Source organism: Geotrypetes seraphini, chromosome 13, assembly GCF_902459505.1.
Source record: "Geotrypetes seraphini chromosome 13, aGeoSer1.1, whole genome shotgun sequence".
In the NCBI taxonomy this organism is placed as follows: domain Eukaryota; kingdom Metazoa; phylum Chordata; class Amphibia; order Gymnophiona; family Dermophiidae; genus Geotrypetes; species Geotrypetes seraphini.
In genome coordinates, this window is record NC_047096.1 from 15174329 (window position 1) to 15192610 (window position 18282).

At 40.8% G+C, this 18282-nt stretch overlaps 1 protein-coding gene across 1 annotated transcript in view; it reads right to left on the reverse strand.

Moving 5' to 3' along the window:
- The window catches only part of SYT2 (synaptotagmin 2), a 155696-nt gene that overhangs the window by 14001 nt on the left and 123413 nt on the right, over positions 1-18282 (reverse strand). Inside the window, exons 3-4 of the mRNA XM_033918478.1 lie at positions 17595-17753; positions 16811-16983 (exon numbers count right to left, since the gene is read on the reverse strand). Of these exons, the coding sequence (XP_033774369.1) occupies positions 16811-16983; positions 17595-17730 (309 nt within the window). The 5' untranslated portion in view covers positions 17731-17753. The remainder of the gene's footprint in view (positions 1-16810; positions 16984-17594; positions 17754-18282) is intronic.

Sequence of the window (18282 nt, forward strand, 5' to 3'; positions counted from 1 at the left end):
TAAATGAAAAGCTAGGAGAAAGAGGTGGGCTTTCAACAGTACCTTAAATTTCAGGAAAGAGGATTCAAGATGGAGAGCAGGGAGTAAATCATTCCAAAGTTTTGGCGCAACAAAATAAAAAGCAGATGTTCTAGTGGATTCCTATTTTGCCTGTTTGGGATCCGGAAGGACTAGGCAATTTGCATCCAGAGAACGGAGGGCTGTGGGCAGAGTGTAGGGAATAATTAAAGAGGAAAGGGAGAGCGGTTGACCTAACTGTAGAGTCTTTACGTCATAATAAGGATTTTAAAGGTAATAAACTGAACTGAGAGCCAATGAAGTCTTAGAAAAAGAGGGGTAATGTGGTCCAAGTGATGTGCACGGCATAGCATACAAACGGCAGTATTTTGAAGGTTCTGCAAATGTTTGAGTTGTGTAGTTGTTTAATTTGGAAATAATCAAAGCGTGAATAAGAGTATGTAGCGAATCAAAGTCCAGAAATGAGCCGAGATAACAGAGTTGATGGAGGGTGAAAAAAAACAGATTGGATAGTTTGCGAGATGTGTTCGTGGAAAGAGAGTTGTGAATCTAGGATGCCACCAAGATACCAGAAACTTTTGACTGGCAGAATAGGTATGTTAAAGAGTACTGGTATGAGGGTTGGTTGAGAAAGGGAACCAATGATCTAGCAAGTAATGGTCTTATCTAGGTTGAGGATTAAGTGGTGATCATATAACCAATTAGAGAGAGCGGAGAGGTATGACTGGAGGGGGGACAAATCAAGATAAAGAGAAGAACAGGGAAAAAACAATAGAATATTATCTGCATAGACAAAACATTTGATGTTGAAAGATTGTGTGATTAGAGGAATGAGGAAGATGTTAAAAAGAATTGGAGATAGCAATGAAACCTAGGGAACACTGGATGAAAATGTAGAGAGGAGAACCAAGACCAGACAGAACCAAAAAGACCTATTTCCATTAAACTGAAAAGTAAGAGTTGGTGGTATACTAAGTCAAATGCCACTGACAGCAAGACCACCAGAGCAACCCTACCGGAGTCACGAGTGACATGTAACTCACTGAATAGAATGGCCAGGATGGTCTTGGTACTGTGCAATAGATGAAATCTGACTTGGCGGGGTGGGGGAATGAGTGAATGTTTAACATGAGAAGAAAGTGGTTGAAGCACTATTTTTCTAACAGTTTTGAGAAAAAGGCAAAGTTAGAAACTGGTCTGTAATTAGCCAGTGATATCGGATCTAATGAGGATTTTTTCCATCAAGAGTTGAATTACGGACTTTTTCCAGGCTGATGGAACAGTTTCTGATCTGAGACTCTGAGAAATAATAGCAAAGATTGACTTGAGCAGGCCTTGTAAAGGGGATTTTAACCATGTAGCAGGAAACACATCAAGAGAGCAAAATGTGGGTTTCAAATATGTTAGGGCTGTGAGTACAGCATTCAAGGTCAAGTTGTCAAATGAAGACCAGGTCAAAGTTTGTGATGGGCTGAGGTTGAGACTGAGGTGTCTAATGTCGTAGCATTAGACAGAGTAATAGTTGGGGTTGTGAAGGTTTTTTGAAGATTGATAGCTTCTTGAATTTTGGCTAAGGGTAGATTTTCGGGATTCTTAGATGATTGAGGTTTTAAAGCTGATGAGGTGAATTTAAACAGGGAATGAGCCAGGTTAGAAGTAGTATTGATCAATTTTGCAAAATAAATTGCTTTTGCCTATTTCAAATGGGTATTATGTAGATGAAGCTCGTATTTACATTTTGATTTTCAGTGGTATGGTGCTTGCACCACAGTCATTCAGCACAGTCAATAAGAGCAGTTCCCTGGTATACCAAGGGTTTTCATTGGTCATAGAAGGATGAAAAGTTTGTAGTGGTGCGATTCCATTGAGGCCTTCCGAGATCACAGGGTTCCATTGTTGGACTTTGTCATCAAGATCTCAAGAGGCAAAGTCAGTTGGCAAGTAAGTGGCCAGAGCAGAAACTGAACTAGGATCTAATCTAGAGAGATTTCTGAAAGATTATGGTTTGAGGGACAAAGTGAAGATCATGCTGGCACTGTAACCGATGGTTCATAAAAGATAGATGAAGAAATATAGTGATCTGACCATGACAGGGGTATAGCAGTTACAGGACCCAGCAAATAAGATGAGGAAGAGCCCTTAAAAATGAGGTCAGGCATATGACCTGTATTATATGTAGAAGTGGTGACAATTTGATGAAAAGCCATTTCCTTCATTAAAGAGAGAAAATGTGTTGCTTTCGAATCCGATGAGACATCAACATGAATGTTGAAGTATCCTAGAACCAGGATATTGGTATACCGAATAAGTGAGATTGGTAGAGAGAATTCCAATAAGCAGAATAAGCTGATGGATGGCAGTATGGCAGTATATGTATAAGTATCAAGTAGCATTGAACTGGATAAAGAACTGTAATAGCTAAAAATTCTGGGTAGGAAAATAAAGAATTAGATATTTCTTGTGCAGAGAAATAGTCAGGGAGTACAATAGCCAGACCTCCACCTTTACTGGGCAGCATGGAAGCATTGGAAGCCTGGTGGTATCCCTTGATATAAATAGGTTTCCTCTTCTGAACGTAACCAAATTTCTGACAAGCAGAAGGGAGAGACGAAATAGGTCACAAAGCAAAGTGGTTTTGAGCAGAGGGAATGACAATTCAAGAGGGACAGTGCAATATTACAAAAATGAGAAGAGATGGAAAAAGCAGCTACCTTGGAACAATCCATAAGGTAGCGTTTATGTCTTGTGTTAGGCCAATGAAGCCAAGGACGTAGAGTCTAGTGGACTGGTATTGAGACAGATTGTGTCATGAGGTGGCTGGACAGTGTTGGGCAATTAAAAGTGAAAGGTTGTAGAAACACAATGAGAAAAGTAAGGGAAATAGGTAATAAAGGAAGAGGCTGAGGTCTCCAGAGTAACCCCCGGAGTTCGGCCCCAAAATGTTTTCAACTAGCAATTATCATGCCTCAGTTAAACCTCATTGGCTATGATATATAACTAACTACTGTCGTGTTTTGCTTTGCAATAGTAATTTATCTCTCTGAGTCCGAATTTGGTAATTTTCACTATGTCAGGTTATTTAATGATTGCCTCCATGTTGGGGGTACATTCAACAAACCTCCATCATATTTACTTAGTAGTTTAAATGAAGAATGGAGCTTCTTTAAATCCAACCCTTATGTCATTCTAAGGACCACTTAGACCAGGGGTCCCCAAAGTCCCTCCTTGAGGGCCGAATCCAGTCAAGTTTTCAGGATTTCCCCAATGAATATGCATTGAAAGCAGTGCATGCACATAGATCTCATGCATATTCATTGGGGAAATCCTGAAAACCCGACTGGATTCGGTCCTCAAGGAGGGGCTTTGGGGACCCCTGCCTTAGACTCTTCACTAAATATTATGCCCTTTTTTTTTTTGAACCATGCCTCTGTGTACTGTTTATCCCTTTTAAAAGGATATTTTTGGGTCAATAGACTGTTAGAATGATCAGTGCTTTTTTTTACATACCAGCCACTGTGGCAAAAAAAAAATCTGGATATTTAATGGTAGTATTCAGATAGAATGGGTAGTACCAGCATTATTTGGGTCGTGGCGATATTTAGCGTGGCAATATTTAATTGGATGAAGTCAGGACAGTCTTTATGCTATCTCAACGTTATCCATATGGTTATCTGATCATTGGACTAAATACCAATGCTAACCAGTTAACTTCTAAAGACCATTCTTGCTCTACTTGCACACTGCAAGCCAGATGACCCCAGATAACAATTCTCAGCAGAATTATCCAGGTAATGCTGCTGAAAGCCAACGGATTTGTTTATTTATTTTTTATGTTCGTATTTATATACCACTTATAGTCTAAGTGGTTTACATTCAGTTACTCAAGCATATTTCCCTATCTGTCCCAGTGGACTCACACTCTTCCTAAAGTACCTGGGCCAATGGGGGATTAAGTGACTTGCCCAGGGTCACAAGGAGCAACACGGGATTTGAACCCACAACCTCAGGGTGCTGAGGCTGTAGTTCTAACCACTGTGCCACACACTCCCTGGTCAGTGCCACTTATCAAGATAACCCGTAAGAGAACAGGTGCTGCTGCCAGAATAAGTGCTTTAGAATACTGGCCTATTCATTTTTGTGAAGACTCTGTGATCTACGAGTAGAAGCATCCCTTTGTGAGCCTGCCAGAATGCAACTGTGCTGTGAACAGTTGGGAATATAACAGGGTTCTAGACGGAGCCCCACAGTGTACTGGGAAGGGATACAGATAAGTCTATCTCATGTAATATGGCTCAGAATCTACACAGTCAGTGGACGCTGATGTGCGCAGAAGGGTATCTACAGGCCTGGGATAGGGATTTGCTGACTGACTGGAGACTTAAGGATAGAACGGCAAGTTCGAAACTTTCCATTTCTAATTTTTTTTTCTCTCTTAAGTCCTAAAGTGTGGACTGAGGAGAGGTGATAACACATGGGATTTTGCTTTCCTGGAGAAGAAGGATGTCCTGTTTCTGAGATTTAAGTGAGGTCTATTTTGAGTGGTCAGAAGAGGCAAGGACTAAAGAACAGCCATACTGGGTTAGACCAATGGTCCATCTAGCCCAGTCTCCGGTTTCCGACCGTGGCCAATCCAGGTCACAAGTACCTGGATGAAACCCAAATAGTAGCAACATTCCAGAATCTCAAAGAGTAACAAGATTCTGGAACACCAAATAGTAGCAACATTCCATGCAGAATCTTCAGAGTAGCAAGATTCCATGCTATTAATCCAGGACGAACAGTGGGCTTCTTCCCTGTCTGTCTCAATAGAAGACTATGGACTTTTCCTCCAGGAATTTGTCCAAACTTGTTTCAAATACATCTATGTTACCCACTGATACTGCAACCTACTGCAGTGTGGACTTCTCCAGTCAAGACCACCCAGTACAGAAAAGTAGAGCAGAATCATTGAATTTTAGGGGAGAAGCGAGGGGGGTCTTGTGTATATGGCTTGTGACTTATTAAGTGAAAGAATTAGGATCAACTCCAGAAAAATGCCAGATTTCCAAACCTGAAGAAATTGTGTTTTAGTAATCATTTAAGTTGACATACCCTTTCATAGTTAAAAAAAAAAAAAAAGGAGGTGAATAATTATGCACCAGGTAATTCTACATCGTTAACACAGAGAAAGACCCAAGATTTCATTGGACTTTCTAATGAATCATCATCTTTTGGCCAACTGGTAAAACTACCATGGCTGGAATTCAAAGTACCGTGTTCTAGTTTACAGTTGCACTGGTTACACTTATGATCTGAGTAAGGCGTTGCAAATTTGCTGTACCATGCCCCTAAGCCACTGACCGAAAGATGATCTTTCAAAGATAACACTCATCCATACTCATGCATTTTTAAGTTACTACTTTACAGGAATCTCCTTTTCCCCATCAACAGTTTAACAGGCACTTAAACTCTTTAACTGTAAATTGGCCTGGAATGGACAAGGTTTCGAACATGCATGGAAATATCCATATTTGCCCCTCCCCCCTCTCCCCACACAGCAGATACAGAAATGAACATTCCAAGGGACCTACCATGAGTTGCCATCCAGGTTAGTCAGATAACACGGACACAGAACAACAACAGAAGGACAAGGAGAGCACAGAGAAGGAAGAGAAGGGAATTATAGGGACACACAAAAACACAACCAATAAACACTTAATGTTCATGAGAAACGACAGACTCTGTCCTCTTAAAGGCACAGTGGTAGGACAAATGGCATCATTGGTATTGATTTGTAAATGGTTGTCTTATAGCTGCACCAAGGTGCACAGAGACTACTAATCTGCAACTGCTCAATTTACACAATCAAAAACAATCACCACCCCCCCAAGCAGCACGAGCTAAATGCTGAGCCACCCATTCTATTCCTATTGGCGGAACAGCATTTAGCTTACACTGCTCAGCAGCACAGTTGATATAAAGGAGGGGCGGGGAGAATAATTACAGTTTGTTCATTTTTTATGTATTTTCTTGCTATTCTTTGTTATACTGTGTGCACTTAACAGAGAGCCAGTGTAATAAACTTTCTTCCGAGTGTGTCCATTTCCAGGCAGGAATTGTCAAAGTTAGTTTGTACAGTCTATAGTTACTGCCTTGGTGCAAAATGTTAGAAAGGGATGTGTGGGAAGTGAGGGCAAAAGGTGAAAATAATACAAAAGTTAGTTAACTCAAAATATAGGACATTTGGCATGCTCGGGTGTATCACTGTTCAGCATTTCTGGTCATCAGTTATAACTGGCAATTAATTACGAGTATCTTGGAGAAACTGTCACCAGTTATAGCTAGAAATGTTACTTGTTATTAATTCAAGAACTGTAAACTTTTCTTCATTGTTGCATATATGTTTTACAGTTTTTGATATACTTCCTGAAAAATTAAAGCATTTTCCACAGTCCCTATAGGAAGAGCTTCTGAGTATCTGCAATTTCATATAAAGGGAAGGCATGCCATTATTCTTAGCTTATGTAATAAGCACTAGATATATCATATAGTTTTTAACAAGGGTACAAAGTTCACACAATTGATTTCAACCCCCCATGATAGAGCACTTTTTGAGTTTAAAACATGATTCAGATCAGTTTCAATGGTGAGTAATTGATGGTGTGGATGGTGGGCGGGAGGTAGGTAATATTGAAGATTTTCTGAACTATAAAGAACAACGTTGGATTTATATGTTGAACACAGTATCTCCATATGGGTTAAACGCTGAGCTTGAGTGGGGGTCCTTGGTCTAGCGTGTAGCCGGGGGCAGGGTTCTTAAAAACTTATGTATTCTTTCTCACGAGAATAAGGGGGGCGGGCCTTCGTAGTCTGAGTTACGTGATGACGTAGGATCAGATGACTGGGCTTTTCGCCCTATTTAATAATTGAAAAAAGAACGCCGCCCGCCATATCTGAGGACACAGTGGTCACAGTTTCTGGCGGTAGAATGTTTAGGTAAGAACACAAATGGATGCATCGTAACTTAGTGAAGGTTATACTTTGTGATCAATGTTACCAAATAAGAAAGTAATAATCATAGCTTTTGTTTCTATAGGGGTTAATTAAGCCTTGATAAAGCTGGGAAAGCGAAACATGTTGGCATGCAATCCCTAGCCAGAGACCACATGATTCAAGCTAAGTATATGCTTAAAACATAAAAACAAAATTAAAAAGTTAAACAAAAGTAAAGAAAAATCAAATAGTTGTTTAAGATTTTGTAATAGGGACCCGATGACGAGCTGACACGTAAAACTTAGAGCAATGAGATTTTATTGAGCTCTAAGTGGTGCCGCTGAGGATCCTATAAAGTTACTTCAAGGGTTGCATAAAAATAGTGGATAAGTTCCAGCGGGGCACCCGACACTGTCTTCGCTCCTCCCCCATTCCAGCAGGGGAGAGCCGACGGAGGAGGGCTGCAGTCCGGCCATCGGACCAACGGTCGGCTCGGGGGCCCGTTCAAGCTGGACTTCAGTTTTGACTGTTTTGATTTATTTTCACTTCTTCTTTTTAGTTTATGATATATTTTTTAATCCCACTTATTGTTTTACCACTTATTTTGTCTTATTTTATCATTCAAATTTCATTTAAATTTCTATTGCTTCAACGGTTCTCCCTCTGCATCTATTCTTATCTCCCCTCTTTTTTCAACCTTTCAAAGTCCTTTAGATCATTGTAGTCTTATTAGAATGTTTATTTTCTTATTTTTCTCATCTATTCTCTATTTTATTTCTTCATTACTCTACTAATTGTCATTTTTTTCCAGGTACTTTAGTTAGCTTTTGAGCCTTCGGGACAGTAAGGGAATTTCTAAGTATCTATTTTACTTATAATTTTAATGCACCCTATTGTCTATTTTTCTGTAAACCGCTTAGAATCCTAACGGAGTTTAGCGGTATATAAGAAATAAATTACATTACATTACATTATTATCCTGATTATTCATAGCTTGGCATATGCCATTTCTTGCTGATTGATGTAATCCATGACATCACTTCCTGTCTATTCTAGACACTCTTGCATTAAGAAAATAAATGTATCCTACTCCTTGTCAGTCTGTAGAATTAGGGGGATGTCAGAACGGTATGAAATGTGAAAAACACAGCATACTATAGTTAACACTGGCAATTTACGGTACAGTTCTAATGCTCATAGGGCTCGGCCTTATTTTCTGGAATTCAGAATTACATCTTACCTTACAGCGTATTAATATTTTTCCCAACAAAGGAATTGGTTGATCCTTCTTGGTATGTTTTCAATTTCCCTTGTTTACCTCTATTTTTCTCTAGAAGAAAACCCCTGTAAATTGCCCCCCCAAAAAGCCGAAAGAGTGTCTGCTGTTTCTCTAAACATCAAAAAGCATGATATACCCATGAAACACGACAAATACAAACCATACATCACAGTATAGTTACTGGAGGGATAAGGCGCACAAGCCCACCTTCACCTGTAGGGTAAAGCACTTGACAGATCTTGAAACTATTCAGAGAGAGCAAACTCAAATGACGGCAAAATCAAACATAGAAATGAGTATGGTGACAGTGAAATCCATATATATTCACATCTGGAAGAGCAATGATTAAATGCAAGATGTGAAGGTATCGATACAGTGGCGGTGAGACACCTTTATGGTTAGTATGGCCAAACAAATGAACCTTCATCCTTCCCTCCCAAGCTCATTAGTTTCTGATGCTGTGTTGGGCAAAAGGTTGGTTGGACCATGACCCCTTTGATCCATCCTATTCTACAGCTTATGGAAGGCAGATCCAACGGCTCAAATATTGGAATGTGAGTAAGGACAGCTCCCTGGAGGACACAAATTCTCCAAAGAGCTGTTTAATAGGGGATTATTTATATTTAGTGAAAAAGGAGGTACGATTTTTTTCTATAGTACGAGGGATCTTCCAAAAGCTTTTGCACTTTTTTTTAACACTATTAAATATCTCAAAAGCATCTTTTCCACATAATCGCCCTGTGTTGCCTGACTAGTCACATGACATTCCATGACACGCCCTCTTACCACTTCTCTCGGTACACCAACGAAAGCGCACAGGTCACTAGCGTGCCAATAATCGTGCATCAACACCTGCGTGCAGGATGAATGCGTGCCACCGTTTCCAGCGCTTTTAGGGCTTAATGGTAGCATTCTGAGGAGGTTACACTGATGAAAACTCACTTTATTTCTTTTTTATTTTTTTAAAAAAAAGCTTTTGGGGCAGCAATTTTGGGCTCCAGGGTACCAAAAGTCTCCTGTTAAGGTTTCCTGAGTGAATGCGTTTCTCTGGATTGTGTAAAATGAAATCCACGGGGTAAACAATATATATATATATATATATAAAAAAGTACGATAAAGCATAAAAATATAAAAATTATATATTAAAAAAAATTATTTAAAATGCGATTTGAATTAAATTAGATTGTTGACTGAGGCTCTCTTTTACTAAGGAGCGCTAATCGGATAGCGCACCTGAGTAAAAGAGGTGGTGAATATATAGTCTAATCCAGGGATCTCAAAGTCCCTCCTTGAGGGCCGCAATCCAGTCGGGTTTTCAGGATTTCCCCAATGAATATGCATTGAAAGCAGTGCATGCACATAGATCTCATGCATATTCATTGGGGAAAACCTGAAAACCCGACTGGATTCCGGCCCTTGAGGACCGGAGTTGCCCATGCCTGACCTAAACCCTTGACTATTACTGTAGGACAGGGGGCCGCAATCCAGTCGGGTTTTCAGGATTTCCCCAATGAATATGCATTGAAAGCAGTGCATGCACATAGATCTCATGCATATTCATTGGGGAAAACCTGAAAACCCGACTGGATTCCGGCCCTTGAGGACCGGAGTTGCCCATGCCTGACCTAAACCCTTGACTATTGCTGTAGGACAGGGGGCCGCAATCCAGTCGGGTTTTCAGGATTTCCCCAATGAATATGCATTGAAAGCAGTGCATGCACATTCATTGGAGAAATCCTGAAAACCCGACTGGATTGCGGCCCTCAAGGAGGGACTTTGAGACCCCTGGCTCTAATCAATTTTTGAAGATTTTTTTGGATCTATGGCTGAAACCCCCATCCACGATTAAGCCTTGAGAGGTCACATGTTTTCTGGCGTGAATTTCTGACATCCTTTTCCTTCAATTTAGCATTTGCTTTGATTATTTAAACCTTTTTTTTGTGCATTCAGAAAAAAAAGAGGACGGATTGAGACATCTGGGTTTTACTTCCATTGTTTATTGAAAGCTCCGCTACTAATGACTGGGGAAGTCAATTCAGAGCGGTTTACATGAGCTTCTGTAAAGGTGGTACAATACCAAGTTAGTGTTTTCTGGGAAGGTTTTCAATACTGACTTAATTAAGTCATAATCAATGAATGAGCTTCTGTAAAGATGTTACAATACAGAGTTAACGTTTTCTGAGATAGTTTTCAATGCAGACATAATTAAACCATAATCAATCTACCTACTTATTTGCGCCTATACAGTATATACCATAATCAATCTACCTGCTTGTATGAAAGCAATGGAAGTAAAAGTCAGATCCTCTTTTTTTCTTGAGCCCAGGAACCTGTTCTCACGGTGGCCAATCCAGGTCACTAGTACCTGACTTTCCCTCCCTGTGATTCCTTTCCTCTACAGCTGTAATTCAAGCGAAATATGGGCCTGCCAAAGTACGATTCAAGCATTACAGTGGACTCAAAATGTGGCAGCTCACGTGACTGTGGGAGCGTCGAAGTTTGACCACATTACACCTATCTTGCGGGATCTTCATGGGCTGCCTATTGCTTTATCGCACAGAGTTTAAAACGGTTTGTGTAATCTTTAAGCTGTTGAAGGATAAATGCCCAGCTCTACTTAGCTCTCTTCTGCCGATATATCACCCTCGTCGCGCTTTACGATCTGAAGATAAGATCAGTCTTGAGGTTCCATCTATTAAACAGATAAAGTTTTGTCAGCAGGAGACCTGAAGTTATGATGCCGTTGTACAGAGCCATGGTGAGGCCTCACTTAGAGTACTGTGTTCAGTTTTGGAGACCACACTACCGAAAGGATGTGCTGAGGATCGAGTCGGTACAGCGAACGGCCACCAGGATGGTCTTGGGGCTCAAGGATCTCACGTATGAAGAAAGACTAAAGAAATTGCGGCTGTACTCACTCAAGGAAAGAAGAGAACGGGGAGACATGATTGAAACGTACAAGTACATTACGGGACGCATCGAGTCAGAAGATAATATCTTCTGGCTCATGGGACCCTCGACCACCAGAGGGCATCTGCTGAAAGTCAGGGGAGGGAAGTTTCATGGCGACTCCAGGAAGTACTTCTTCACCGAAAGAGTAGTGGATCATTGGAACAGACTCCCACTCCAGGTGATAAAGGCCAGCAGCGTGACGGATTTTAAGAGAAAATGGGATACTCACGTGGGATCTTTAAGGGAGTAAACTCAGGGGGGAGGGATACTTGGAATGGGCAGACTTGGTGGGCTATAGCCCTTTTCTGCCGCTTTTTCTATGTTTTCTAAAGTTGGTCGGCATTCGGCATGCTGTATTAACTGTGCAGGGTGTAATATTGTGGAATGCATTACCGCTGGATATAAAGAATGCTGCCTGTTTAATTCAGTTCAGGAAATTGATTAAAACGTTGCTTTTCCAGAAATGTTTCGGCAAATGATTGAGTAGGAATTATTTAAGTGATTCTTTTTTTTTATTGTGTTGTGTAAGTTTGTTTTGGTAAATGACTGAGTTAGGAAGAATATTATTGCTTTGTTATAGTTTATGAAATGATTTATTTTATGCCTTTTTGTAGTTTGTGACATTTTAATTATGTATGTTGGATTCTAACTCGCTCAGAATTGTTGGATAGCTGTAAGTAATAAATGTTTTAAATAAATAAATATTTGGACTTCCTCAAACTGATTTGTAGTGTTATAAAAGGTAATGAAGAAAAAAAAAATAGTTCTACCAATTTGGGCTGTAAAATTTTAATTCTTCCTCCTGCTGTTTTTCTTTCAGACTGAATGCCTCTGAAGGCTCTTCAGGGCAGAAAAGAACCTGAGGAACTGTACCTTAAAACTGCAAAGCTAACCTGTTTTACTGCAAGTGATGGGCTTAATTGCTAATGGGAAACTCTGCCAAGTTAATTCAGTTGCCACTAGCAAGGAAAGCCAGAACGCCAGGCAGTAAAAGTTAAAGCTTCCCAAAAGGTGGGTGTTTACCATTCAGGCAGCAATTAAAGTTTTAGTCCAGTCTTGGGGATGGAATTTCAATGCAGTGATTAGAGAACCAGGGAAGCAAGACTTCAAACTCCACTTCTCCTACTGCATTTCCTTCTGACCTTGGGAAAGTGATCATCTCCCTATCCCTCAAGTACAAGGACAAGAGCCATTTCAGTAGCTGGGTTTACTTTATGGCACAGTTTAACTCAGTGGTCTCAAACTTGCGGCCCGCCAGGTACTATTTTGAGGCCCTCGGTATGTCTATCATAATCACAAAAGTAAAATAAAACAATTTCTTGATCATATGTCTCTTTAGCTATAAATTACAATATTATTATTAAGTCTTAGCCAAAAGGAAAGATTTATAAACTATAAAGAGTTTTAACCTCATTCAAAATTATCAATTCTTTAAAAAGACATTAACTATTTTCTTCTGAGGCCCTCCAAGTACCTACAAATCCAAAATGTGGCCCTGCAAAGGGTTTGAGTTGGAGACCACCGATTTAACTGGACAACTGAAATTGATAAGTAATATTCAGTACAGTGGCATAGTAAGGGGGAGGGTGGTCTACCCCAAGTGCCATGTTGGTGCGGCACTGGCATACCTCCTCCTCTCTGCCCCCTTCGTCTCTTCCCCCTCCTCCTCTTGCCATGCGTGCGCCCCTTCCCTTCCCCCCGTACCTCTGGCTGTTCACCACCACGAGCAACAACTTCAATGCGTTCCTCACGACCGTGTCAGCTCTCCCGCCGTCACTTCCAGGCGCTGTGCAAAGAAAGCGACATCAGAGGGAGAGCCGCCAGGGTCGCAAGGAGCACGTTGAAGACGTCATGATATATACTCGGTGATGGCTCCTCAGACCTGGAATATATGAGATGAAAATGACCTCAATCGATTTAAAAATAACTTAAAAACATTTCTTTTTAAAGACGCATTTAACCTTTAAATCTTAAATAATGTAGAAAACATCTCTGAAAACAAAAAGGTAAAAAAAAAAAAAAAAATTTTATATAGGAAAATAAATTTTTATTACCTTCCCTTATGTTCTTTCCATTTACGGTTTTTTTCATTAATCTAGCTTAACACCAATTTTGTAACTTTACCCCTTTTTTCCTCCTGTATCCAAGTTTGTCAGTACGTTTGTTCGTCTCGCCCATTTTAAATAGTATGTTAATTTTATGACTTACTTTCATATTTTGGATGTAACTCGCTTAGTAAAATTTGGCCTCTGGAGTCAACAATTTTTGTTCAAGCTTATTTTACCTTCATGTGAATTAAGGGAGCTAAATTTTAACTATCAACAAGGGAATCTTTTTTTTTTTTAAGTAGAGATCAGTCAGACTAACTTCCAAAGTTATCAAGTCACATTTTTTGAGAGGATGGTGGACACTTGGAACAACTTCTCAGTGGAGATAACAATGACAAAGACAGTATCGATATTTAAGAAAGCATGGGACAAACATGGAGGATCGCTGAGGGAGAAGGAGTTGTAGAGACTGGGCTATTGGTTTGAACGGGCAGATTGGGTAGGACCTATGGTCTTTTCTGTTGTCAGTTTTTGTTTCTGTCCACTCCATAGAGCAGGTGTGGGCAACGTTGAAACACAAAGGGCCACTTGAATGCCAGTACTAGGCCCAGTGGCCCACAACATGATGTAATGTCAGAACCAGAAATGTGCAGAGCTCTCTCAACCTTCTGTAGTAAATAAATAACCAGAAATTAAACTAAAATGATAAAAATAAACAGAGTGGCTATTCTGAAACTATTTGTAAAAGACAGCATTTAAATTACATTACATTACATTAGAGATTTCTATTCCGCCATTACCCTGCGGTTCAAGGCAGTTCCTCATAACGGCGGTTCCTCATAACGGCAAAAGATTTCTGAATTGTTATGTTTATTTGTGATTGCATGGTGCAACATCTGTCTATTGTCACACCTAGTAGTTTTAGGGTGTTTTGAATGGGGTAATTGATCGAGTTGATTTCTATGTTGGTAATAGTTGGGGTTTCGTTATTTTCGAGGAGGTTGAATTTTGTTTTGTCTGAGTTGAGTATCAGTTTGTGGTCTTCCATCCAGTTCGCTACTGTTTCGAGTTCGGTGTAGAGCGTCTGTTATGGTGGTCTTTGGTTGATCAAAAGATATGAGGATGGTGAAGTCGTCTGCATAACTGTAGGAGGTTAAGCCTAGCTTTTCCATGTACGTTCCGAGGGAGGCAGTATATAGGTTGAATAGAGTAGGACATAGAGGGGATCCTTGTGGTACTCCACAGGGGTTGGACCAAGGTTCAGATTTTTCTTCATCTGATTTAACTCTGTATGTTCTGGATTTTAGGAAACCCTCAAACCATGAGAGTACATGGTCTGAGATACCTATTGTGTCTAATATTTGCAGTAGTATGTTATGGTCTACCAGGTCAAATGCTGCGGATAGGTCCAGTTGAATGAGAAGCATTCTTTTTCCAGTGCTGAGGTGTTGTCTGACTGTGTCCATAAGGTAACCTAGTAATTCATCAAAACTCCAGTTAATGATGTTTTCGGTGTAACCTTCCCATGGTCTTGTGGATCACATAAAATTTAATTGCCTCCACCTGCCATAGAGAGTTGGCAGAACTGGAATTTGAGCTCATGAGGCCAAAAAAAAAGTGCGCAGGTTCGAAGTTCATTAGTGTAGAACCTGGGAACTCACTATCTCACAAAAGAAGCCAAAAAGAAAGGTGAAAATGAAACGACAACAGGATGTTTGGATGAAAAAGCAGTGAGCATGGAAGAGAGCATTCACACAAATCAGGAGCGCCAGTGGTTACTGGACACAGGAGACTGGAAAAAAGTAAAACTGAAGCAAAGGTTGCCACGGGGGTTTAATAGAGGAGAGGCCTGTGCTAGTTCCAAACACCTATACAAGAAGATTAACAGTGTAATTACCAACAGGCCACACAGCATCTAGACAGCCAATTGTATATCTAAAGCTTTAACTCCTCTTTGTTATTATTAAACATAGTATACACTTAAAGGACAGAAGACATAGGAAGCCTTTCAAAGATACAAGGGGATGCAGAAAAGTTCCCAACCCAACCAAGAAGAGCATGACGTGGATATGGCTCAATCAATGATCTGAAACAATGTCAAGAAACCTAGAATTTTGTTTTTACAAATTGACACTTAACGAAACAAGATAACACTCTTTTCAGCTCCAGTGGCAAAATAGCACTCAGAATTTAGGAAGCTGGTTGGTTTGGCTGAGAACTTTTCGTGAGCCAAGTATAGGTCAATCAAGTCATTGTGGCATCACTGATGAGGTTGGCTCTTATTAGCGGAATGAAGAATTATGACATCACAATCTCAGCTCTGGTTACCAGAGAGTGAAAGTCTTCACACTACAAGGGGGAGGGGGGGGGGGGGTGCTAAAAAGTTCTCAGCCCAACCAAGAAGAGCATGACATGAAACATAGAAACATAGAAGATGACGGCAGAAAAGGGCTACAGCCCATCAAGTCTGCCCACTCTGCTTACCTACTCCCTGTCTATGCCCTAATGACCCAATTTCCTTATCTTGACCCTCGTAGGGATCCCACATGGGTATCCCATTTATTCTTAAAATCTGGATATGGTTAAATCAATGACCTGAAACAATGTCAAAAACATAGAATTTAGTTTTTACAAATTGACACTTAACGAAATAAGATAATACTCTTTTCAGCTCCAGTGGCAAAATAACGCTCAGAATTTAGAAAGCTGGTTGGTTGGGCTGAGAACTTTTCGTGAGCCAAGTATAGGTCAATCAAGTCATTGTGGCATCACTGATGAGGTTGGCTCTTATTAGCGGAATGAAGAATTATGACATCACAATCTCAGCTCTGGTTACCAGAGAGTGAAAGTCTTCACACTACAAGGGGGGGGGGGGGGGTGCTAAAAAGTTCTCAGCCCAACCAAGAAGAGCATGACATGGATAATTCAATCAATGATCTGAAACAATGTCAAAAACATAGAATTGCGTTTTTACAAATTGACACTTAACGAAATAAGATAACACTCTTTTCAGCTCCAGTGGCAAAATAACGCTCAGAATTTAGGAAGCTGGTTGGTTGGGCTGAGAACTTTTCAGCACCCCCTCGTAAATTACCCTGTCCAGATGGGAGGAGCCAGTTGGTAACCCCTAAATAGCAGAGATTACAGTAAAAAAAAACAACAACAAACAAACCCCAGACAAATAGTATTCCTTTTGTGCTGAAGGATTGCATGTCATTTACTATTTATAACTCCCGTCATCTCATGCAAGGATTCATTTCTGTTTCCTAAACTATCCCTGCCTTTTTATGCCACAACGAAAATCAACCGGGCAACGGTCAGCGCCCTTTTCATGCTAGTTTCTTATGCAAAAGGTCCCTTGCTGTTTTCTACTTAACTCCCTGAGTTTGAAGAGCCAAACTGCTCTGCCCACCACATACAGAAACGTCAAATTACCTCTGCTATTTTAGCAGTCATTACCAATGATGCCAGTCTGCAGTGGTCGTTATTATATTCAACTAGATTGATTAGTGCCTGTTAACTGTAGCATTCGTTATTTTACCTGGCCCCCTGAGTTCTTCATGTCTTTCATGTTCATGGCTCCCTTCATCCCTTTCCCTTTCTCCTTCTTGTTCTTTTTCTTCTTACAACAACACTTCTTACAGATGCAGAAGCAGCAGGTGAGGAGCAGGAGGCCGGCAACCACAGCGATGGCAATCCATGCCCAGGCTGGCACTGCCAGAAAACACCAGGTTATCAATCTCCGGCAGACAGTCTCATCTTTGAGCCACCATCGGCTATGACTTCCAACCTGCTGAGTCCCTAATGAGCAGGATTGAACTTACACCCGTGGGGCGGGGAAGGTTTGGAGCCTGGGATAAATCAGCATTGCTGGCGCATCTCCAGTTCCACCCCCCCCCCCTTTAATCCCTCCAACCATTAAGTGAAGAGTTGCACTGCTTTTCTGAGTCTGCCTCCTTTTCTGGGTTCAATCTGATCCCGCAAGCCCAGTTGGTCTCATTGATGCTGAAGGCAGCAGACGAGGAGGCACACGGAGGTACAGTAAGCATCCCAGCTCTTCACTTATCTTGGGGAGGCATACGCCTTTAGAGAGAATGTGATCAGAAACTGGCCAACTGATAGGATTACCTCGTTGGACGGTGAACCTTTAATATAAATTCACTATAAAATTGTTGGATTTCAGTATTTATGCAATGAAAAAAGAAAACGATTTAAATATTTAACTTGGTTTTCAATGCAAAGACTCCAACAACTTATGTCCCCATCAAGGTCTATGACATGTATCCATGGATTCTCCAGGACTCCCAAGCATGTACGTTACTTACATGGGATCTTCTGGAAAGTGTTCATGAACTTTTTTTTCAAGTCTTCTATTGTGTTCGAACCCTTTCCGGGTACTGCAGGGGCCGTGGCATTCTCCATGGAGACCACCGGCAGAATGGTGGTAGATACCGGGGCCATTGTTTTCTCTTAGGATGGATGCTCTGCAATAAGCAAAAACATTAAGAGTGATGGTAACCTTTCCATTCTCACAAAGCTCCAATTCCTCCCATCCCCAAATGCGTTTCCAGACTGGCCTTCCAAATTATTAAAACAACAACAAAAAAGACAAAGCCGATGTCACAATACATCCTATGGGAAGTCCCAACTAGGATCCTGGTTTCGGCAGAACATCGCCTTCCTCAGGGGACATACCGAACTGATAACAGGATATTACAGCGGTATCTCTATTTCAGGTAGACTTGAAAAAGACCTTTGGGAACGTACTGAAAGAAGTATTGATGGCCAAACTTCTAAAGAAACTTGTCAAGAAACTCACAGTGAGAACACTTTCGGTTCTCACTGTGAGTTCCTTGACAAGTTATCCTGTTATCAGTTTGGTATGTCCCCTGAGGAAGGCGGTTCTCACTGTGAGTTCCTTGACAAGTTATCCTGTTATCAGTTTGGTATGTCCCCTGAGGAAGGCGGTTCTCACTGTGAGTTCCTTGACAAGTTATCCTGTTATCAGTTTGG